This window comes from Podarcis gaigeae (assembly GCF_964106915.1).
Source record: "Podarcis gaigeae genome assembly, chromosome: 3".
Classification (NCBI taxonomy): domain Eukaryota; kingdom Metazoa; phylum Chordata; class Lepidosauria; order Squamata; family Lacertidae; genus Podarcis; species Podarcis gaigeae.
In genome coordinates this window covers 55,708,693-55,732,632 of record NC_139680.1, presented here as the reverse complement: position 1 = coordinate 55,732,632, position 23,940 = coordinate 55,708,693, and the positions used below count along the sequence as shown (strand labels likewise).

The 23,940-nt window shown below is 42.2% G+C and overlaps 1 protein-coding gene and 1 long non-coding RNA gene across 2 annotated transcripts in view; both read left to right on the top strand.

Moving 5' to 3' along the window:
• Positions 1 to 23,940, top strand: part of TRDN (triadin) — a 175,433-nt gene that overhangs the window by 81,083 nt on the left and 70,410 nt on the right. The window contains exons 16-20 of the mRNA XM_083731766.1: positions 10,933 to 10,968; positions 13,589 to 13,651; positions 13,761 to 13,823; positions 15,637 to 15,702; positions 17,693 to 17,755. Coding sequence (XP_083587892.1) covers positions 10,933 to 10,968; positions 13,589 to 13,651; positions 13,761 to 13,823; positions 15,637 to 15,702; positions 17,693 to 17,755 — 291 coding nt within the window. The remainder of the gene's footprint in view (positions 1 to 10,932; positions 10,969 to 13,588; positions 13,652 to 13,760; positions 13,824 to 15,636; positions 15,703 to 17,692; positions 17,756 to 23,940) is intronic.
• On the top strand, positions 888 to 2,402 carry LOC310841049. The gene is made up of 2 exons (XR_014562298.1): positions 888 to 1,406; positions 1,452 to 2,402. It is a non-coding gene; the product is annotated as an uncharacterized lncRNA (long non-coding RNA).

Below are 23,940 nucleotides of genomic sequence, written 5' to 3'. Positions count from 1 at the left end.
GCCTGTCCTGCTCCACCACTCTGGGATGACTTTTCATGGGGAGTACAGGGAGCTGAGACAGGAATGAAAATGGCAGCTAGTCATGATGGCTATATTACGTCTAGGATCGAAGACATCATGCTTTTGAGTAGCATCATGAGCACGAGAGTTCTACTGTGCTAGGACCCTGCTTGTGGGCAGTGGCGTAGCGTGGGAGTGCAGGGGGGGCCGGCCGCACTGGGCGCAACATCTGGGGATTAGGGTTAGGGGGCGCAAATCCACGGGTTAGGGGGCACAAATTACTTGCCTTGCTCCGGGTGCTGACAACCCACGCTACACCACTGCTTGTGGGCTTCCCCCAGGCATCAGGTTGGCCACTTTGAGAAGCAAATACTTGACTAGAAAGGCCTTCTTCTGCTCCAGCAGGGCTCTTCCAATGGCCTTAACCCTTGCACAATCTGCCTTCTGCTCACACAGTATTGACAACAACCCAATAACTTTAGTGGATTTTAAACAGGTTCAAGTTATATACCGTATTTTTCGCTCTATAAGACGCACCAGACCACAAGACACACCTAGTTTTTGGAGGAGGAAAACAGGGGAAAAAATATTCTGAATCTCAGAAGCCAGAACAGCAAGAGGGATCGCTGCGCAGTGAAAGCAGCAATCCCTCTTGCTGTTTTGGCTTCTGGGATAGCTGCACAGCCTGCATTTGCTCCATAAGACGCACACACAATTCCCCTTACTTTTTAGGAGGGAAAAAGAGAGTCTTATAGAGCAAAAAATACGGTAAGTAGATCCTCACTCATTTTTGCTACTGCATTCTTAAGATTATTGCTTTAGACTGCATGCTGCAGATTAACAGCCTTGAATATTTACTTATTTTAGCAGTTTTTGCGCCACTTAATCACACTTGACTCTAAGCATCCATATTTTTCAATCAATACATTATTTTTCTCGGCAGTTTTAGGAGCTGTATCCAACAGTACCCCTTGTGGAAGGCGATTATTCCTCTCTTCTTTCTGCAATTCCCTGTGCTGCCACCCCAGATCTGTTCAAGAGGGTTGGGAAACTCTCTGTGGAAGGGGAAACAGGGGACTACAGGAGAAAGGGTGAATTCTCAAAAATCCACTCATTTCCCCCTTCCATTAACAGAAGCTTCTGCTGGATCAAAGAGGCTTCTGTGAGTAGGAGGACAGCATAGATTCAATTGGATTCAGTCTGAAAACAGTCACCAAATGCTGCTTCATAGGTTAACTGCAAAACAGGCTGGCCTTGTGTCTGACTTTATACAATTCTCTCACTGAAGGTCTGTCATAGAACTGTTTTCTACATGAAGGCAGCCTGTCTTCAACCTTTTCACACCCAGGATCCACATTTAGGTTGTGGCTGTTGTCAACATGTCCTGTTTAATGAGATTCCCAGAGGCACTTGATTGACTAATTTGAGAAACAGGATGTTGGACTACATAGGCCTTTGGACAGCAGGTGTCTTCAAAGATTTTTACTGATGAGGGGAGGACAGCAGCGTTTTTTAAGAGCATTTTTTGCAATCATATTTCACACTTCATAATAACTATGGCAATGTTGTGAGCACAGTATAGTCACCCTTTGTGAAGTAAAGGGATTTGTATGTAGTACAAAGGCCCATTTCCCTGAGTCAGAAAGCAGTTGTTCAGTGTGCCCTTTCAGGAAAGAAATAATAGGGTTTGCCTGGATGATAATAACATGTGTTCTGAAATAGAGGTGTCCCATGCCATAACTAAATAGCAAGCCCTGACAACTCTGTTCAAATTTGTATTGAAACTGCCCCCCCAAAGATTCTGCAACTTTTAAAGAAGTTTATTCTTTTGCCGAATCATCCTTGTAGCTAGAAACGTTTCCTAATGCTTCAATGGAATCTGTCGCATTTTAATTTGAATCCATTGCTCTCCTGTCCACACTGGGTAGAGTGAAAAACAGTTCTCCTTTCTTGGCAATAATTTGAAACTACTAACATATTCCCTCTTAATCTTCTTTTTCTCTAAGCTAACATACCAAGCTCTTTCAGGGTTTCCTGATGTGATTTGTCTTCTAAAACTTTTATTATCCTCATAGTTCTTCCAACTTGTCAATAATGTTCTTTTTTGAACTGTGCTCTTCAGAACTGAATACAATACTCCATCTGTTATCTCCCTCATCTTTTCAGCCTACTCTCTGCCTACAATTTGCCTTTAAATCTTGTGTAATATCTGTGAAGCTACTCAATTCTCTTTCATGTTTCAAGGCTTCATTTTGCAGCCTACACAGCAGCAATATGCCTAAACCTCTCAGGGTAAAATGGCCACAGGGTATGAGTGTGCGAGACACACATCATATACTCTACCCTGTGCTCTTTGAAAGATGGGCAAGAGGAAAATGTAATAAAGTTTTGTTGAAGCATTGTGAAAATCTCCCCTTCTGATTTTTTAAATATTATTTAGGAAGATTTATATACCACTTAATTAAAAAATAATAATCTTGGTTTTTGTAATAGTATAAAATATTCATTAAAAATGAAAATGAAAGCAGACTGCTTTTCTTGTAATGATCAGCATGTTTTAAAGGATCATTTATCTATCTATACACATACACTATCTATCTCTATCTAGCTATCTATCTAGCTATCATCTAGCTATCTAATTAAAAAGCAAGTTCCTCTGACAGACTGTCCTATGGCTAGAGCAAGGGAAAAAACCAATCCTTGATCCCCAGTTTGAACCTTACAATGTCTGGTGTTAAGCAGATTTTTTTTCTTATTGTTTTTGATGGATGCAACAGTTCTGCTCCTCCTCTGCTTATTAGCAAATCCATATCCTTTAGGAACTGAATTCTGCTGTTTCAACCTGTTTGTCATAATAGTAAATATACATTGTCTTAAGATGTAATCACTACTTTAAGTTTTAAAAGTAATGAAATTAATATTTAGTTTCTATTCTTGAGAATTATGACTTCTGCATCTTCTTGAGGAGTTTTAGCCATTATTGAATGAACAATGTATGTTTCATATCAGTGGTGGCTGTATGCAATCGTTTTAGCTACTTAATGCATGAACTGTAGTAATGGTGAATGAGGCATACACAGCTGAATCCATGCGCCTTGTAGAAAAATAAATAGGCCATATTTTCTTCCCAAGAACTCAGTTATCAGAAGTCATTGGGATTTATTCAAGAATGGAGAGCCAAAAGAAGGCAATAAATGAGCTCCTTACAAAATTTGACATAAAGAAACAGCATGTTGCGTAGAGTTGGTTGTCTGGGGCTGTAGTCCAGCATTTAAGTTTGAGAAAGAAATGTGGTTCATATGGATAGTCTATGTGGGCATAGTCTGGAATTATGGAGCACTAAGTAATAATTCTAGAGACCAAGAAAGATAAATTTAGTATTCTCTGGAACAAGAGTGACACTTTGCATTTGAAAAGCTCCGAGCAAAGATGAACAAAATAATGATTAAAAATGGGAGGATAATTATTTCTTTGAAAGCGAGCATTAACGAAACAGTTTGCTGAACTGACATACAAAATTGTAGGTTAAAAAAAGCAACAAAATAGAGGAGAGATAAATGACAGTTTTCTTCATGGAAAATAGAGCATTTCTGACTTTGAGCTCATTGAGGTGGGAGCTACACACGTAATACAGGACTGTCACTGAAAAGATTCAAGTTTCCCCCTCTTCATGCAGCAGGCAATTTCTACACATACTCCCACAGCTCCCTCTATCCCACATTTTGGCAAGTAAGGGGTTTTATCTGAGTTTAAGGACACATTCCAGCCAGGCAAAATATCCAAGGAGGGTGCAAAACTGGGCTGGTGAGGAACGTGGCCCTAGCAGAAGCCCTGAAGGAAAAATAAGAGAGGTTTGGAGGAGTATATTTGACTCCTGAGCCTAGATTTGCTCATCCCTGAGCTAAGACAACTGGCATCTTATAGGACATTTGCACTCCGTTTGCCAGTATATTTTTTTAGTGCACACTTTTGAACCTCCCTGGGACTAAGTTGCCTAACACAAAGTGGATTTGTGATACAGAATGGAGAATAAAAACTCTGCTGTTCATGTTCTCAGTCAATCAATCTACAGTCCCTTGAAGAATAAAAATCAAATGAAATGTCTGAAATTGAATGATATGTTAACTATTGTATCATTACTGAACAGCAGTCTTGTCGCTTACTGTTTCAGTTATTTGTGTGGTGTGTGTGCGTCTATGCATGTGTGTGACAAAGCTTATTATATATATAACATGCTTCTTTATACAATTCTCTAAGACTTGTTCTATGACAGCAAACAATAGCTGTTTCAAGCATTTGTCATTCTACAGTTTTTTCTCTCTTGCAAATCAAAGTGATTGATTTTATATTTTGATTGGCAGGGGCAGCATGGCATGTATTGGGAAATTTCCATTTCAAAGCATTAACAATTACATTAAAAGGCTCGCAGATTGCCTTAATATTTCTGTAGTTTTAAAATAGTTATTTCATAAGTTTAGGGGATTTTTTAAAAAAGAAAAAGAGAGAGATGATAAATGCATATATAATCATAGTATTGCAAGTGTTGGATTTGTAAAATATCAGGATAATTGTACTGCTCACATTTGCAGCAATTTCCCTTACCTCATTGCTAACAAGAATTGAAAGGATAGTGCATATCATACAGGGCAATTCATTCTAAAAAACTAGTACAGAGATACATACAGAGCTTGGATTCTAGTAAACTATTTTTGTGTGACATGAGCAGTACGTGTGTGTATTATGCCCTATTTTTACATATAATAAATCGGAGAGAGCTGACATTCAGTGAGGAGCATGTCCACATGCAAACAATATCTACATCAGGGGTGGAGAAAAGGGTCTGTCTGGTTGGCAGGCCAGAGACTTACCACTCACATTCTCACTTGGGCCAAGTTTGTCAGGTCAGTAGGGTTGTCTACCTGGCATCACAGTGAAGTCAGGTGACCCATTTTGGCCTGTGCAGTTTAAAATCAAATTGTACAGGCAAAGTCCCAGCGGCCAGCTGATTCATCTCTACTTGCCCTACACGATGTCATATATGATACCAGGTATAGGGGCAGGTGGGTATAGCTTGACCAAAATAGCCTCATGGGTCAGATGGGGAAGTCTGGTGGGCCCATGCGCCAGTGGTTCCCCAGTTCTGGTCTGCATGCATAGAGCTCAACACAGGAATTGGGAGCTCTTCTGAGGCAAAACAGATGATCTCTGAGGTGTGCCAAATGGAAGTAGGGTGCTCTCAAAGCCCCATGGCTGTCTCGGAGCTTCAGAGCTCCCAAAGAACTTAGATTCAGACTGCCTCTTTAATATTGTTAACATATCCCCAAGTTCTCAAATTAAGGACAGTGGGGAAGGAGATGAGGGGTGTAGTCTTCTGTCAGTTCTAGTGTCCACCTAGAAAATAACTTTTTCAGGGTTCCCCTTTTTACTTCCAATCATTGGGACGGATGTAGAAGGAAGGGTCTTGTCTACTGGATAGAAAACAACCCCCCCCCCCAAAATTGTTTTTATTCATCATAACTCTTAAAACATGCACCAATCCTTCTGAAATTTTTCATCATACTTATCCAGGGGCACCTTTGTGATGTGTGGTATTTTCCTACAAATGTCCCCTAAACCACAGGGCTTTAATTCAATCTCACCTCAAAATCAAGTTCAAAAACATGTAGCACATAGCTACCTGTACCTGCACCATTAAATAGGCCTGACCTAGCCAAAATGAATTATAGTCTTAATGTAGAGTTTTAAAGATTTATGTAATGCTTAATAATATCTCTGTGTCACATAAACACAATGTTGTTGGAGTTGGCATGAATATAGATTAGTGCAAGGACAGACATCTATCTCAAACACAAAGCATGTTGCTGATTAGTTTTGAAAGGCTCTGTTAATAGTAATACATTTCATTTCTATATTCCTGTACTTTTTCATTTCTAACTTCAAAGCAATATTTTATCAAAAGCTGAGCTAATATATAAAATATCTCCCACAAAAGTCTCTCCATAACGGTTTCCAGGGATTTTGATAAGAAGCAAAAGATAAGCATTTGATGCATCAAAGACTTAAGTGAACCAGACCACCTAGTAGGCCCTTTTGGCATTCACTCCTGCGTAGTTTATTTTTGCTTCTGGTTATCCCCACCCCTACCCCAGCAACACAGCATATTGAGGATAGCTTTTTTTCAGCACCTTTCTTACCTCCTCCTCTTGCAGATGATGGATGGGCAGGCAAGCTCTTTCAGAGTCAGCATTAATATGACTTACTACCTGTATCATCTTTGAAGTTTAAGTGTGAAAATACAGATCCTTGCAGTGCATTTCTCCAAAGAGGGTCTCATTTGTGTAACACCATGCCTTGTAACTCAAGTGCATTGCTATATTTAGAGTTTCCCATCACCAGCAGATCAACAGGCTGTTGTTACACTCAAATCAACTTTGAAGGACACTTGGCTGAAAGCCAGCACTCTTACTCCCCTCCTCCTCTCCATCTCTTAAAAGATACTTGACATCACAGGTGGAAAACATGAGATGCTGCAGAAGCCACCAAAGACCATTCAGCACAATATGCCTGACCTTTTTAGGCTTAACATTAAATCCTTCTTATTTTTCTCATCACATCTTTCAATCCTTTACTCCTTCAGAAATAAATCTCAGTGACTTTTAAAAGTTAAATTTCACTTTAGAAAACCACCTTTTTGATTCAGGCAATTTCCCAGGAACCTTCCCCATAAACCTGGGATTCTGCACAGTAGCAGGTAGGATAGGGCTTGCAGGAGAAAATGCGGTTTGGGAAACTTTAAAAACAGTTCTTTGATATCACAGAAGATCACCCTTGGAAATGCTGCTAAGGCCTAAATAAGCTGCATATATTGTGGCAAACTGAGTGTGCAATCTCCTTGATCCAGTAATTCTTTATGTGGGCTGTTAGCATGCTTTATTCTTCCCGTTTATGCATCTCTGAGGTGTCAGGCTTGGAGTGAAAGAAGAAGCTGTCGTGACATGTTTGGGAGACAGAGACAGGCTAATGCAATGGAAGATTCCAAAAAGAGGCTAGACATGTAAGAGGCCTGGATTGCAAATCCTATGTACACTTACCTTGGACTGAGTTCTTTTCAGCCTACTTGCTTGTAAGAAAACACAATGTGCCCTTCTTAAAATTCCCTGTTCCCATCAGATGCTGAATACATTTCTCCCACACTTCCAAAGATCATACTTCCATGTTTTGTTTTTAAATCTTCCCACATCAGTGCCTATTGCATAATATTTCTTACTCCAAACTTCATATTTCTTTGAATAAGCTTAAGATGTTCCTGGGACTGCCAATGTATTTGGAGCGGTCTATGAAAGCTTACAGGACACACCATCCAGATATAACTTAAGTCCAGTTCCATATAGTGACTAAACTATGTAAGGACACTATACAGACAGGGTGGAATCCAGCTGGTGTCCTTGCACACATGGAAGGACTTATGGTTCAGAAGAGGCATCTTCTAGAACAAGATGGAAGGCAACATGGGAGCTGCAGGGGGAAGTGGGCCTTGGCAAAAATCCAGTCATACACAGAACAGATGGTAGTTGCTGTTAAGTCTAATAGTACAGATCGGCTGTTGGACGTACAAGGGGAAACATTACATGTTCATAAACAGTCAGAGCTTACAATATTAAGCATTCCTTAACAAGCATGTGTATGTGTAAAGGGAATTGGGGGTTGCTTGTGCGTAAGTGGCCGCTGCTTTTGGCAACGTTCCCTGGCTAAACTTTCCCCTGGCTGCACGGCACTTTCTCCGTGGCTGTGTCAGTCACTGGCAGAATCCGTCAGTGGGCGTTTCCTGAACTTCTTCCAACATAAAAGCTGTTTGACACCAAGTCTCCACCTAGCCTCCCTGCGTGGAAGTTTTCTGCGCAGAGTGGGTGTGGCCAGCGGAGGTCCTGGGCTCTCCCCGCTGGTCTCTGTGGAAGAGTCTTGGAGCCATCTCTCCGACGTCCCTTCCGGCTCTCTTTTCTTCCTGGTGTCACGCTGATCTCCTTCCTCCGATGAAGTGTTCCCTCTTTCCCGGCTGGGCCCTTCTCCTGCATCGCTCGGGAGCCTCACCTCCACTCTTGGCTCCGATGGCAGTTCCCTGACAGTATGTAAGAAACTGCCTTATACTCAGAGCATTTGCCCACCTAGCTCAGTATTGTCTATACTGACTCACAGCAGCCCTCCAGCATTTCAGACAGGACTCTTTTCCAAGAGGTATCTGGAGATGCCAGGGTTTAAACCTAGGTCCTTCTGCATTGGTCTGCCACAGAGCGATGGCCTTTTTCTGAAAACCATGGGTTTATACCAAGGTGCTAGATTTGAGGACTTTGAATCCAAGCAGTATCCTTTGTACATGCAGAATATATCTGTCTTGTAGATATACTTGTGGTGGATTGAACTGATCAACCTGAGTTGGCCCATGCACTGTGAAAAGAAAAATGGTCTAAGATGGAGTTACTCATGTGACTAAACAGTTTAATGGAGATACCATTGCATTTTAGATATCACCGAACTGTATTGTTTGTCATACAGGCAGATTCAATTTGGTTTTCGTGCAAATTCTGTCAAGTTTCTAAACACTCCCTTACCCTTCCCTATAGTTTTTGCTTATATTTATTTTTTTTTTTAATATAATTTTTATTAGGGGTTTTTACAGAATAAAGTACAAAAACAATAAACAACCTTACTTTTAACAGAGTTTCATAACTTCTTTGGACTTCCTCACATCTCCCGCTACCATTTTCATCATCATAAATTTTTTTTTTCCATGCAATTTATCATCTAGTTTGCAAATTTTATAACCACTTATTTGAATATAATCCTCTGCAAGTTAATTTCTCTTAATCTCACTTTACATCCCATTCCGATCCGATTTTGTGGTGGCCGATTATTTATGATCAAACATCCTACTTAACTTCCACCAAATCACAATATTTTTGTAAATAAGTCTTAAATTTCCTCCAATCTTCTTCAACCCTCTCTTCTCCCAGGTCTCGAATTCTGCCAGTCATCTCAGCCAGTTGCATATAGTCCATCAGCTGCATCTGCCATTCTTCCAAAGTGGGTAGATCTTGAGTTTTCCACTTCTTGGCGATAAGTATCCTTGCTGCTGCTGTTGCGTACAAAAAGAATGTTCGATCCTTCTTTGGCACCATCTGGCCGACAATGCCCAGGAGGAAGGCCTCTGGTTTCTTAAGGAAGGTATACTTAAATACCTTTTTCAGCTCATTATATATCATTTCCCAGAAGACCTTCACCCTGGGGCAAGTCCACCAGAGGTGAAAGAATGTTCCTTCATTTTCCTTACATTTCCAACATTTATTGTCTGGCACATGGCATATTTTGGCAAGTTTAACTGGGGTCATGTACCACCTATATATCATTTTCATTACATTTTCCTTCAGAGCATTACATGCCGTGAAGTTCATCCCCGTGGTCCACAACCTTTCCCAATCCTCAAACATAATATTATGCCCAATATCTTGTGCCCACTTTATCATGGCCGACTTAACCATTTCATCTTGTGTATTCCATTTCAACAGCAAGTTATACATTCTTGAGAGTACTTTAGTCTTAGGTTCTAACAATTCTGTTTCCAACTTCGATTTCTCCACCTGGAATCCTAACTTTTTATCCTTTTTAAAAATTTCTTGAATCTGAGCGTAATGTAACCAGTCTCGCACTTTGTCTTTCATTTTTTCCAAACTCTGTAATTTCCAATTATTGCCCTCTTTCTCTATTATTTCCCAATATTTCGGCCATTTGGCCTCCATATTGGGTCTTTTTCGGGCCTTAGCCTCCAGAGGTGATAGCCATCTTGGAGTTTTATTTTCCAATAGGTCTTTGTATTTTGTCCAGACATTAAACACTGCTTTCCTGACAATATGGTTCTTAAAGGCCTTATTGATCTTAACTTTGTCATACCATAAGTATGCATGCCAACCAAATGCATTGTTAAAACCTTCTAAATCTAACACATCGGTGTCCTCTAGAAGTAGCCAGTCTTTTAGCCAGCAGAAAGCTGCGGCTTCATAGTACAACCTTAGGTCTGGCAGGGCAAAGCCCCCTCTTTCTTTCGCATCAGTTAATATCTTAAACTTAATTCTGGGCTTTTTGCCCTGCCAGACAAATTTAGAAATATCTCTCTGCCACTTCCTGAAACACTCCGTCTTGTCCACAATTTGCAATGTTTGAAACAAAAACAACATCTTAGGCAATACATTCATCTTAATAGCAGCAATTCGGCCTAACAAAGAAAGCTTCAATTTTGACCAACTGTCCAAGTCTCTCTTAATTTCAGACCAACATTTTTCATAATTGTCCTTAAATAGACTCAGATTTTTTGCTGTTATGTTTACCCCTAGGTACTTTACTTTTTTAACCACAGTTAGTTCTGTTTCTCTCTGAAACCGTTCTGACTCTGCATCTGTCAAGTTTTTTCCCAACACCTTAGTTTTCTGTTTATTTAGTTTAAAGCCCGCTACCCGACCAAAGTCCTGAATCAATTGTAACACTCTTTTTGTGCTAGATTCTGGCTCTTGCAATGTCAAAACAAGGTCATCTGCAAAAGCTTTAAGTTTATATTGTTTCGCTCCGATCTGAATCCCCTGCACCAACCGGTCCCCTCTAATCAAGTTCAAGAGCACCTCCAGGACAGAAATAAACAGCAAGGGGGAAATCGGGCAGCCCTGTCGTGTCCCTAGTTTTTGCTTATATTTATGGAAGCAATATGCAAAATGACTATGTGGTTTCTAGCTCTTGAGAAAATATCTGTTTTATAATATTCTCAATCACATTTGCTAGAGCTTCTGAGCACACGCTGTGCTTTTTCAGCCTTTGTAATTTATTATTTCTATTCCTTGGTTTAACTATATATTTTTAAAAAATAATATTTATATTATTTTGCTCATGCAGTTGGAAAACCTAATGTGACAACTACAAAGCCAATAAGTAAGTAATATAAATTGTTGTTTTCTTTTGTTTTTAGGTTATCAGTGATACCTTGTTCTCACTGAAGCTCTCTTCATATGACTAGTCTAGATACACTACATGTGTGTATGAATAAAGCAGGAATTCAACAGCAAGCTCAGTTCTTGACCTGTGCATCATTAATTGCTCACAGGAAGAAATCCTAATGCATACTGAGAGCATGTAGATTCTGTTTGTTTTATTGGAGACACTGGATTGGATCCAAATTGGCCATCTGGCAAAGGGCTTCTTCCATTCATGGAAGGCACTGCGATCCAGTGGAGGTTCCCTTGCAGAGGAAGGAGGATGAGAATATTTGCTGCTTTCTCTTACCTCCTCACTGCAGCCACTTGTGCCACCTTCTTATGCTACTCTAGACAGGCCATCACCCCCCAAAATGAAAATATGGATCTAACCCCCCCTTTTTTTGCTGGGTTGGTATTTCTATGTTGGTTTGCATTGTATTGCACATACAGATAAAAACCCTGCAAAAACCTTGTGTGCATGTTCTTCCTCATTTGAGTAGGCACACGGCAAGAGAGAGAGAGAGAGATAAAGAGAGAAGAAAAAGAAAAACAGAGTTTCTGATTATCTGTGTTAATCTACACTGGGCCTGTTCACATTATTAATTGAATGGATGTGAATAGATTCAGGGGCAGGACTTCCTCTTGCATTCCCATGCTCCTCTTCCCACATATTCAGTTGCATGAACAGGGCTTAAAGTGTATTACTTCAGTCATGACAGCTCCAATGGCTGCACACCATCACTATCCCAACACAAATGCACATAGAAAATCAGGCGTCGGGAGAAGGAATCTGGCCTTGACTATATCTTGACACCTAGGTTTTTTTCTATGTAGGGGATTTAAAAAATGGTATGGGAGCATCCAATTATATACGTACCATCTGCAGCCCAGTGGTGTAAAACTCTGGCACAGACTGGGTGGCATGTATACTGTTTTACAGGGTATAGTTCTCTACTGGAAAAACTGTATGAAGACATTCCTTTATTTGACTCTATTTTAAGGGCTGGCCGGGACGCAGGTGGCGCTGTGGGTTAAAGCCTCAGCGCCTAGGACTTGCCGATTGAAAGGTCGGCGGTTCGAATCCCTGCGGCGGGGTGCGCTCCCGCTGCTCGGTCCCAGCGCCTGCCAACCTAGCAGTTTGAAAGCACCTCCGGGTGCAAGTAGATAAATAGGGACCGCTTACCAGCGGGAAGGTAAACGGCGTTTCCGTGTGCGGCTCTGGCTCGCCAGAGCAGCGATGTCACGCTGGCCACGTGACCCGGAAGTGTCTCCGGACAGCGCTGGCCCCTGGCCTCTTAAGTGAGATGGGCGCACAACCCCAGAGTCTGTCAAGACTGGCCCGTACGGGCAGGGGTACCTTTACCTTTACCTTTAAGGGCTGGCCAGTTCAAGCCCAGTTTAAAAGCTAAAGAACCATAGAAGGGGAGGAGAGGAGGTGTTTTAGGTTTTTGACCACTAGTATTCAGACAGCAGTCTCAGTAGACACACAGGTTACTGTCCATATCTTTCTCACTGCAGTGAGCTATACTATACTTTTCTCTTGAAAAGGAAAGTAAATATTTCCTAATTTACACCTATACATATACATAAGCTATTTTAATGTAAATTTGTGTCTCTTTTATCTATAATTTATTGGCAATGTGTCAGTGACCATGCCAGATGCTACGGTTTACTAAGCTTGAGTCAGGAGCTCACACACATTCTTCATCAAACTTGTTCCAGGGTGGAAGCAGGGAGATAATGCAAAATAAATATCTTCTACTTTCAATAGTTGCAGGTGTTGCTAGTCTAGTGTTTCTCCAGTAAGACTACATGGTAAATGACTGCTTACCTGAACAATAAGCAAACCTATTGGAATAAAAGTGCTTAGGGGTACAGTACTCTCATTTTCCTACTCATACTGAGGCCAAACTTCACAAAATGTTTAGGGGTATACATACCCCTGCGTCCTCCCAGAAAAAAAAGCACCGGAGATACACAACCTTATTCAGAGCTCCCCATGCACACACCGTATTCTTATTTGGACATCTTGCCCTGTCCTATTAAATTCAAGGGAAGAAGCAGATTGGCTAATGCAAGGGCTGCAGGCATCTCCTTCCCCCATTAAAATGAATAGGGAAATGCCTCACTGAATTGCAGCCCTGGCATATATTGGTTGGAATTCAATGTGGCTCTTAGTGGGTATGCACATGGGGATAAAAGTCTGCTCATACACAAGACTTTCCCACCCTTTCCACCTCTGCAGGCCTCACAAATGCTCCCTAAGCCTGTTCTGGAGTTTCCCTCAACCCTTCAGAGCAGATTCAGGGGACACGGGGAATAGAATGGGGAAAAGCTCCATGGCACAAGCAGATTCCACACATGCAACAACCTAGTTGAATCCCGCCCCTTGTGTTGATATGTGCTGTCAACTTGGCCAGGCAACATTTTCTACCTTTGCATTCTTTCTGGGTTTGGGTCCTGTTAAGTTCTTATTTTTTTCCTCAAGTATGGAAATTGATCCTCAAAATAAAAGATCTATACATTTTAAGTGAGACATGCATAGTGAAACAGTGCCTTTTGCATTTATTCCTTAGAAGAAGAAAAGGCAAAAAAAGTGGTTCAACAGAAGAAAGCTATTCCTGAAGTTAAAACAAAAGGTAGGGTGTTTCTGGTTTTAAGATGTGGCAGTTAATTGGCCTGATGTTCAAAGAGCTGTAATTCCGTAAGATACAAAGCCAAATCATCACCTTTTGATTCATGTTTTAGAAGTGGAAGAAAAGAAAAAGGTAACACATGAAAAGAGAGTTATTCCTGAAATTAAAAAGAAAGGTAAGCTATCTGCACAAGTATGACATTGCTAGATCATTGCTGAACTGAATTTGTATGATAGATACTTGCCTCGTTGGATGGATTCAGATAAGCAGTCGCTTCAGCCCCTTCCTCTCCTCCCCCCCCCCCGCAGGGGAAGTGCAATGGAGCTGCCTTGTTGACCCCAGCATTGCTGCCACTTACCTGAATAGGGTGGGTGGTGTGGTGGTGAGGTCAAGCCTTTATGGGTGGACTAGCAGAGGCAATCTGGTGCTCCCATCAATGTACATGTGCAATGCTGGCCTCACCACTGACCTGCTCCTGCACCATCCAGGTAAATGACAGCAATGCCAGTCTTGGGAGGGCAGCTATTGTATTTGCGTGTTGAGGTCCCCATGCCACCCCCCAAAATAATTTACACATCACACATCAATTTTTGTTTAGGTTTTCGGCATAATTTTGGCCACAGCTTTATTCAAATACAGAAAATGTGAGTGGTTGCTTAGGCATTGGTTATGACTATCTGTCCTTGCCCCAGGGACAGAACTGACTTCCGGATTCCAGCGGAAGCCAGCGTGGGAAACAAATATTGGGTGAGAAATGAAGCTGGGCATCAGTCCCTCACTTCTCACCCGCATGTTCCTGTGGGGCTTGCATGGCCCAAGTCCGATGCCAGGGACAAGGACGGAAAGAATGGTAAGCCCCTGGATTCCTTTAACGGAATTCCCTTTTCGCACCACCATTGGAGGGGTAGGCACTTACCCCTCCACCAACCAATTTAACCAATGCCTAACCGCCAACCTTACAAGTTGTGACGATCTGCTACGCAGTAGGCAAAAACCAAATGGCACCAGCCAATCAGCCAGATGGCAAAATTCCTACCAGGCCCCTGCACCAAGGCAGACGACCCCATGACAGGCATAGCAAGGTCAAGCACACACAAAAAAACCTCATTACAGGGAGGGTGGGCGGGTGATCCGGTGCAAACAGCCAAGAGGACACCCAGAGTTGGGCGTCCAGCATTTAAAACCTCTGACCCCACCTCCAAATTTGGCAACATTCAATTCTCCCCAGTAACTTAACTTAACAATTTTGCTGCCTGGGTCCTGCTCCAAAATCTGCCCAGCAACAATGGGGTGGCTTGTATCCCCAACCGCAACACGTGCTCTCTCCTATGGAGAACACACTTTGCCACACCTAGCCCCATGCCCCAAATCTTCTGCATAGCTCCCTCAAACCCTCTGGGGCAGATTTTGGGGTGTACAGTGAGGCTGGGGAGGGAATTTGCTCTGATGATGGTGTTGATTCTGCTGACAGATTGACACAGCTGAATTTCACCCATAAAGAACGAAGCATGTGTAAACAATTTGGGTATAGTGCTGACCTAATTGTGTAGTTTTGCCTGGGAATTTACTGTACATCTACCTGGCATTAAGGCCTTTAAATATTGAGTGATTTGGACTGTTTTACTGGGCTTTATGTAGTCTACAAACTTTTTTGTAAGCTGTTTTGCATTTGTTTTATAAAGAAAAGCAGGATATGCATTTCAAAATAAACAAACACATCCATTGGAACCAAGATGCAACAAGAAACTATGGTTTAGCAGTACATATGCATGAGCACCAGTGAGCCTTGGGGTGGAATACAGACACTCTCTCTCTCTCTCTCTCTTTCTCTCTCTCTCTCTCTCTCTCTCTCTCTCACACACACACACACACACACACAAAAAAAAAATCCCATTTGCTCCTATGACGTATTTGTCTAACTGTTATGAAACCAAAAATGGTACATGGGGTCCTTATGACACAAAGCCATCTTTTTATTTGTCTCTTAGAAGCAGAAAAAGAAAAGGAGGTGGTAACCCATGAAAAGAAGGTTGTTTCTGAAATTCAACCAAAAGGTGGGCTATTTGAATGTGCTTGTTTTATATTATATTATTCAACCAGTTATAGTTGGGGTGGGTGTGTTCACAACAGCAATAGCATACTGTACGACATGGGTCAGCAAACTAAGGACCATGGGCCAGATCAGGCCCAATTGCCTGCACATTCTTTCCCTCTCCCTCCCTCAGCAGTGGTGGCAGTGCCTCCTCCCTCCCTCCTCCTGGCTTCTCCCCGCCCTGCCTAGAGGAGGAAGGGGGCTGTGCTTTGTTGGTGCCAGCAGCAGCAGCGCTTGAGTGGCTGCCATTTTAAGCAGCCCCTCTCCGGAGCCCTTTTGCGTGCCGCTCATCATCCTTCCGCCGCCGCTGCCGCCAGCCCCTGCTACTCGCAAGGCACAGGTAAGCAGCCATTGGGGCTTGTGGTGCTCTTGGGTCATTCCCCTCCCCCAAAAAATATAGTCCAGCCCCCCACAAGGTCTAAGGGACAGTGGACCGGCCCCCTGCTGAAAAAGTATGCTGACCTCTGCTGTACGATATATTCTTGCTTGCACAGAAAAGTCATGTTTTTTGGGTGATTTCTGTCCCCTTTTTTGTTGAAGAAGCCCAGTCAGCTGTTTTTGTGGACAAAATAGTGGGGGTCTTACTTCTCTACCATGCAAATATTGGTATAGACATATATCAAATGAGGTACAATACTACTTTCAGGGGACTATTCCAGGATCCCGCTAAAGGTAGCTCTGCTAGTTAAACTGTTTCTAGCTATGTTATAACCTTCATTTTCCCTTAAGGAATGACAAAAGATATCAGTCCCAAATTCAGAGTCTCCATGCCTCTGTTCTTCAGTTCCCATTTCATGACATTTGGTCTAATATCTTGCCTTGTACACCTTTGTACTCTCCATTTTATCATTCCAATATTCCAAATTAATAAAGTGTCCTCTTAATTTAAGGATGAGGGATTTCCATAAGGGATGCCCACCTTCTTCATGTGTGTGTTGAGACAGACTTAAAGTCAAACTAGGCAAGATGGCAGCAGAATAATTTATTTAAGCTGGGTCTGCCCAATCGTATATAAAGCAGGGGGTAGAAATTTTTTAAAGCGCAAAGGGCAGCCTGGATGAGCATAGACGAATCCTCTCAATGCTTAATGTACCCACCCAATATACTGAATATACTCCCATCAGCAGGGCACAAGCCTGGGTTTCGGATTGTGTTTCAAGCCCTTTGTGCCTGTATTGGGGGTGGACCGAAAAACGTGCTGCACATCTAACCCATAGTGGTGACCGCCTCTTTGCCCTCCTCCCTGTCTATCAGAAAAGGACTGGGAGGGTGGAAGAGAGAGGGAATGGAGAGGGACCTAAGAGAGAACTTTAATTCTCTGGTCCACCCAAAATGAATAAAGGGTGTAAGCCCCTCCAAGGACCAAGGCATTGTTTTCAGAGCCTCCCCAGTTTGCCCACCTCCTGCCGCAAGTGTTGTGATATCTAGGCCCCATGTAGCACTCTGCAGTTAGGGCAGTACCACACAAGTCATGGCTTCCCCAAAGAATTCTGGGAACTACAGTATATTAAGGGCGGTGAGAGTTGTTTGGAGACCCTTATTCCCCTTACAGAGCTACAATTTACAGAGTGGTTTAAAAACTGACCCCCCCCCCCCCGCTTTCCAGGGAAATCTGAGAACTGAGGCTCTGAGGGGAGAAGGGTCTCCTAATTGTAACGACTCTGGGCACCCATAACAAATTACAATTCCTGGGCTCCTTTGGCAGAAGCCATGACTATTTAAAGTGGCATGATACTGCTTTAAATATATAGTGCAGATAGGACCCTAGTTTGACCCAGAGGGATCTGGTTTGGGAAACTTGTTCTATGACTAGGAAACTAAAATAGTCAGGGAGAAGCTATTTAGATCAGAGAATGTCACATTTTCTTCCTTGTGCTTGGTTGAATGCACATTGAAGTGTGTGATTCATATTTCTAACATATAAAATGGCTTCCTTTTAATTATTTTTTTAGAAAAAAAAGAGGAAAGAAAGAAAGCTCCTGAGAAGACAGCTGTCCCCGAAGTTAAAAAAGCAGGTAAGAAATATCAATCTGTCACTCTCTTCTCTGAAATCCCATTATTATATGTGTACATTTTTAGACATTAAAAGTTTAAATTAGGTAGGTATGTAAATTATGAGCTCATTAAATTCTGATTTTTTTAATGTTATGAATTCAGTGTTTTTGACAGAAAGGCTTCTCACTTTTATCTAGTTTTCTGCTTTATAGCTAAACTGCATTTTAATATGTTCTTTATTTTGTTTTATAGTATTAAATATTTTAAAATTGCTACACCCTCTACATCTACAGAGCAGGTCTGCTTAGGCTTGCAATCAGTAAAACAAAATAACTTCTAGGTGTCAGTTGAAGATTTCTATTAGGAGAGTGACATATGCAGGCAGTTCTTTAGATGAAATAATGAGCATAAAAGCCAAGTCCTACGTAAGAATAACTATGAGCACAATACCAACCAACATACTTAGTTACCTAATGAACAGAAGGAAATAGATGTGAATGTTTGTGCTCACAGATTTAAAAGGTAAAGGTAAAGGACCCCTGGACAGTTAATTCCAGTCAAAGGCAACTTTGGGGTGTGACAGCTTTCTGGGTCCTGTCGCCAGCATGCTTCTGGCACAATGGAACACCGTGACGCAAGCCAGAGCGGACAGAAACGCTGTTTACCTTCCTTCTGCAGCAGTACCTATTTATCTAGTTGCACTGGTGTGCTTTCGAACTGCTAGGTTGACAGAAGCTGGGACAGAGCAACAGGAATTCACCCCATTATGCGGATTCGAACCACCAATCTTCCAATCAGCAAGCCCAAGAGGCTCATTGGTTTAGACCACAGCGCCACCCGCTCCCTTTGCTCACCTTAGCTGCTCACAGATTCATGCTGCTTTAAACATGTTAAACTTTTTTTAGCTACAAGGACATCTGCAAACATCCAGCAACAACATTTCATATAGATGCAAGCTTTTGCATGTGCATCTTCTTGTGGCACAGTAGCTTCATTCATAAAAGGGTGCTGTGCATAATGCCCATTGCTGGATCCAGCAGCTGGGGCTGGTGATTAAGATCTGTGCACTTAGTACTGAGCACTGCCAGTCTCAACTGTGCTGATCGCCTTGGGAGCACTGGGAGGAACCAGCAGAGGCTATATCTCCCTCCCATATACTCAGAATACTTGCATTTGGTTAAATTGTTCCATCCTACCCACCAGCTGTGCTGATAGTTCCTGGAGATCATTTCATTTTAATTTTATTATTAAGAGCCCAAGGAGATACCGTAAATACTGAATACAGTGGTACCTCGGGTTACATATGCTTCAGGTTACAGACTCTTCAGGTTACTGGCTCCGCTAACCCAGAAATAGTACCTCGGGTTAAGAACTTTGCTTCAGGATGAGAACAGAAATCGTGCGGCGGCGACGTGGCAGCAACGGGAAGCCCCATTAGCTAAAGTGGTGCTTCAGGTTAAGAACAGTTTCAGCTTAAGAAATGACCTGAAGAACAAATTAAGTACGTAACCAGAGGCACCACTGTAAAGCCATTTAGCTCAATATTACGGGATACTGACTGGTGTTGGCTCTCCAGGGTTTTAGACATCAGGCTTTCTCTGCCCTGCCAGGTTCTGCATGTGAAACATCTGCTCTTAGTTTTGACACTGCTGTAGTTTAGAACCATTGAAATGTTTTTATCATTGAAGATGACTCTTGAGTTTTACCTTTGCTGTTTAGCAGTCAACTCGAAAACCACATAAGCACCACACTGTTTGGTTCTGTGATACTTAAATAATATCATTTTGGTGTTAGGCAGTGAGGTTGATGGTCCATTGTCTTAAGTGAGTGAAATGGGTGTCTAGCCTTCATGTCACTTTGTCAGTGGATGTATTAGCCTAGTATGGTTGTTTTTGGAGGTAAACTGGTGTTACCTACCTTGAGTGAGTTGCCAAAGCAAAGGTTTCATAGTCTAATTCAATTTATGTGTGTAAAAAGTCATCTCAGGACTGGATCTAAATCTCCCCAAAGTAGATGTTCCCAGCTAAGATAAAAACTTAGGCAGCACTGCATCAGTTGGTCCTTCTTCTGCCTCCGGATGTTGTAATGGCCACCAACTCGGATGATTGTGGAAGAGATTCAGATACATTCAGGAAGAATAAGGCTATCAACAGCCACTAGCTACTATTAATCTCCAGTACTGTATTAGAAGCAGCATGCCTCCGAAAAGCAGTTGCTGGGCAACACAAGCAGGGCAGTTTTAGTATGTTCATGTACTGATTGTGGACTTCTCATAGACAACTGGTTGGCCACTGTGGTAACAGGATGATGAACTAAATAGGCCTCTGGTCTGAACCAGCAGAGTTCTTGCATTCTTAAGAACTTCCTTGTTCAATGCAGAATTGGAGTCCGCCTCCTATGTGTATCCCCCCCAAAATGCACAGAGCTACCTTCACTATTGCAATAAATGGGGAAGCCACTCATACCTGTAGCAGCTGATCTCTTATGGAGATTTGGGGAGTGTCTACACAAATTCATTCCCAGTCATTACAATATGTTGATATAAGCTCATGCTCGTTGCACAAAGAAGGATGTTATTGAAAGTGCATTTTAAATTCCAGAAGGCAAAAAAATTAATTGAGAAACGGCTTTTGTAACATTATGTAAATGTCATATGTAGATATTATAGTATAATATAATTTATAACAATATGGCTACTAGGCATATATAAAAATTGGTTTGCCTATGTGGAACTGAAGCTCTTTTTTTCCACACCAGTCCAAAATCGTGACAAATTAATTCAGCCTCTCCATAGCTACTAAGCCCATGGCTATGATTTACAAGCAAAAAACTAAAATAAAAATGACAGTGTGCTTGCACTTAAGCAATAATAAGCTTCAGTATTAGACATGATTTACCCAGATTTAAGTTTCATTAAGCGGGGGAAGTATATTTATTTACATGCAAAGGAGTTTAGCACTGTGAGCTGTTAGTTCTTCCATTTATTTGGAGTTTTAACTCAACAAAGGCTCAGGCCTCTCAAAATGTAGTATTTGAAAACCATGCAGCTATATGTTACCTGGATCACTGAAACCATTGCTACAGCCATTTAACCCTTATCCAGCTAAAAATCATAAAGGCTGTCGTTGAAATCTAGAAACAGAACTCTCTCCTAACCTTACAGAATTGTCCAAAAATACTTCCTGGGTAACAGTGACAGCCACCATCTATTTTCTCTAACAGTACCTGAATTAGTGATGCCACATTATGACAGAGCATTGTTGCATCTGAAGCATTCTGGAAGCAGTGGTGGAAGCAGCACCCTGTATGGTGCTAAAATTTGGTGCCCCCCCACTCTGTTCTACAGTATTGTTGTGGCACCCCTTGCAGCACATTGCCCAGTGCGACGGAACCAGTTGTGCTACACTGAAACTGCCTCTGCTGGGAAAATATGACAGCCTGCCTGGCTGCCGATTGCAGCAGTTTGAAGTGGTTCTTCAAAACAATCCCATTTCCTTCCAGACGTTTTACCCATCACTGAATCTCCCAAATTTGCTAGAAAAGTTTCCAGTGAACCATTTCAGTCTGGCCTATGCAAAATCACTTGGTACAGAGATCCTCCCTCCTAATGATTAAAATATCTTTGAAAAGTATACCAGGGTCTATAATGCTTACTTACCGTATTTTTCGCCCTATAGGACGCACCGTCCCATAAGGCGCACCTAGTTTTTTGGGGGGGAAATAAAGGGGAAAAAAATATTTCCCCCCCAGGCGCGGGGCTGGGGCAGGGGAGGCCCGCCGGAGCTTCCCCTGACCCCAGCCCCCAAACAGGCAGCTCTCTGCAAGCCATGGGAGCCCAGGGCTGGCTCCCGCCGCTTGCGGAGAGGTCCGCGAAGCCTGGACGTGCTGAGCTCAGCGCGCGCAGGCTTCCGCATGCAGGCACCTCTCCGCAAGCAGCGGGAGCGCTCCCCCCGCTTGCGGAGAGGTCCGCGAAGCCTGGACGCGCTGAGCTCAGTGCACCCAGGCTTCCGCATGCAGGCACCTCTCCGCAAGCGGCGGGAACGCTCCCCCCGCTTGCGGAGAGGTCCGCGAAGCCTGGACGCGCTGAGCTCAGTGCGCCCAGGCTTCCGCATGCAGGCACCTCTCCGCAAGCGGTGGGAGCGCTCCCCCCGCTTGCGGAGAGGTGCGCGAAGCTTGGACGCGCTGAGCTCAGTGCGCCCAGGCTTCCGCATGCAGGCACCTCTCCGCAAGCAGCGGGAGCGCTCCCCCCGCTTGCGGAGAGGTCCGCGAAGCCTGGAGAGCGAGAGGGGTCTGTGCGCACGGACCCCTCTCGCTCTCCAGGCTTCAGCGAAAGCCTGCATTCGCCCCATAGGACGCACACACATTTCCCCTTCATTTTTTGAGGGGGGAAAGTGCGTCCTATAGGGCGAAAAATACAGTACTAAGCTGCATTCATCAAACTGCTGACTTTGGAACAGCCTCACTAGGGAACCATGCAAAGGCCACAACTTGGTCTTTTGATTCCAACAGTTGTACCCACATATGAATTAGTTGTGAATCATCCCTTTGGATTGCCTTTCTAAATGCACACTCACATCAATAAATAGTAATGTTTTCATTGAGACTTACTAGAAATATTATACTGGGAATAATGTAAGTCTAGCAGCAAGAAACAAAACACTGTGGTGCCATAAATAATAAGAGTTCTTAACAAAAGTGACATGGAGAATGCATTTTACTGTAATCCATACAAATAGCAGTCAATGAATTGAATACAGAAAACAGCTATATTAAATGCAAGTGCTACTATCTAGCTGTTTCAGCTACATGATCTAACCAATGAACACATCTATGTGCTTCTGAGAGGCACAAGTCTGAAAAAGGAATAATAGGCCCTTGCTCAAAGACCTTGGCTGGATCTAGACATGTCTTTTAAAAAAATGTTACAGGAAGATACGTCATAAAGCTCATAATGTAAAATCCCATAGGCTATTTTTGACTGCTCCACAGCGCTATCTGGTGTCACAAGTTTCTAATTCAGTTATAACAATATATGTTAATTAACTGAGTGTAGCTCCTTCCCTTGGTTCTCCTGTGAGGCTGTGGCAGATTGGCAACTGGAAAATCTGAATGAAGGTAGTGGGATAAAAATACCATTAAATAGGTACCCAAAATTCAAAAGTTACTTCTGTGTGTTCTGTGAAAGCAGCAACAGAGAAATCCCAGACACCTTTAATCGGAAGTAGGCACAACTTTCCTCATGGAGCCTTACTCCTTAGTACATGTGCTCAGGATTACTTGCCTATAATGGCATGAGTTTTCATAGTTAATTAGATGTAGAAGTGGTGTATTAGTTTGTTTCTCTAATCTGCTTCACAATATTTTTTTTCAAATGAGTACTTAGAAAATGTACCTTTCCAATTCTGTACTGCCTTTTTAAAATGGATCATCACAATCAACATTTCACAATTTATTGTATTTCAGACTGCATATTATGTAAGAATGCAGTTTTCCCCCTTCATATTCCACTTGAAGAGATTTATGCAATACGAAATAAAAGTATTCATCTGTCTAGTTACTAACAGTTTATGACTCACTTTCCAAAAGAATCTGCCAAAACATGATATAAGCCACCCCTACAGATCTGTGTTTTTCTTAATTTAATAAACTATATATATTCTAGGTACACATGCTGCATATATGTCACACTTTAAATAAATTCTCTCTGTTTGTTGATTTGATACACCAATAATTCTTGCCACATTTACCCTTCAGATAATGCAGCACAAACTGCACTTTTTAATGTGTGGTCATAGCAACTAGGTCTCATTTCCTGAGATGGTTTGTGGGATTCTTTTAGATAAATTGTTGGTTTTTATTTGCAGCATTTTGCTAAAAACAAAGGAACGCAATCTGTCAAACACAGAAGTATAAACGCTGCTTCTGACAGGAATTTCACCTTAGAAGCTCGTTAAAACTTCTTCAGTGCTTGTCTTATTCTGGTGCATGCCCCTCGGAGGGCAACACTGCTAAATAATTATTTGTTTACATCCCTTTGGTTGTGCACCAGTTCAAAACCAGAGGTCATTGTTTTCTCAATGATTTGAATACAAAGATATTCTCTCTCTCTCTCTCCCCTCCCCCATTGGTTATCAATACTTCACCCCACTGTCCCAACATTCTGTTGTGCTTATATGACTAAGACCTGGGGAATTTGACATCTCCT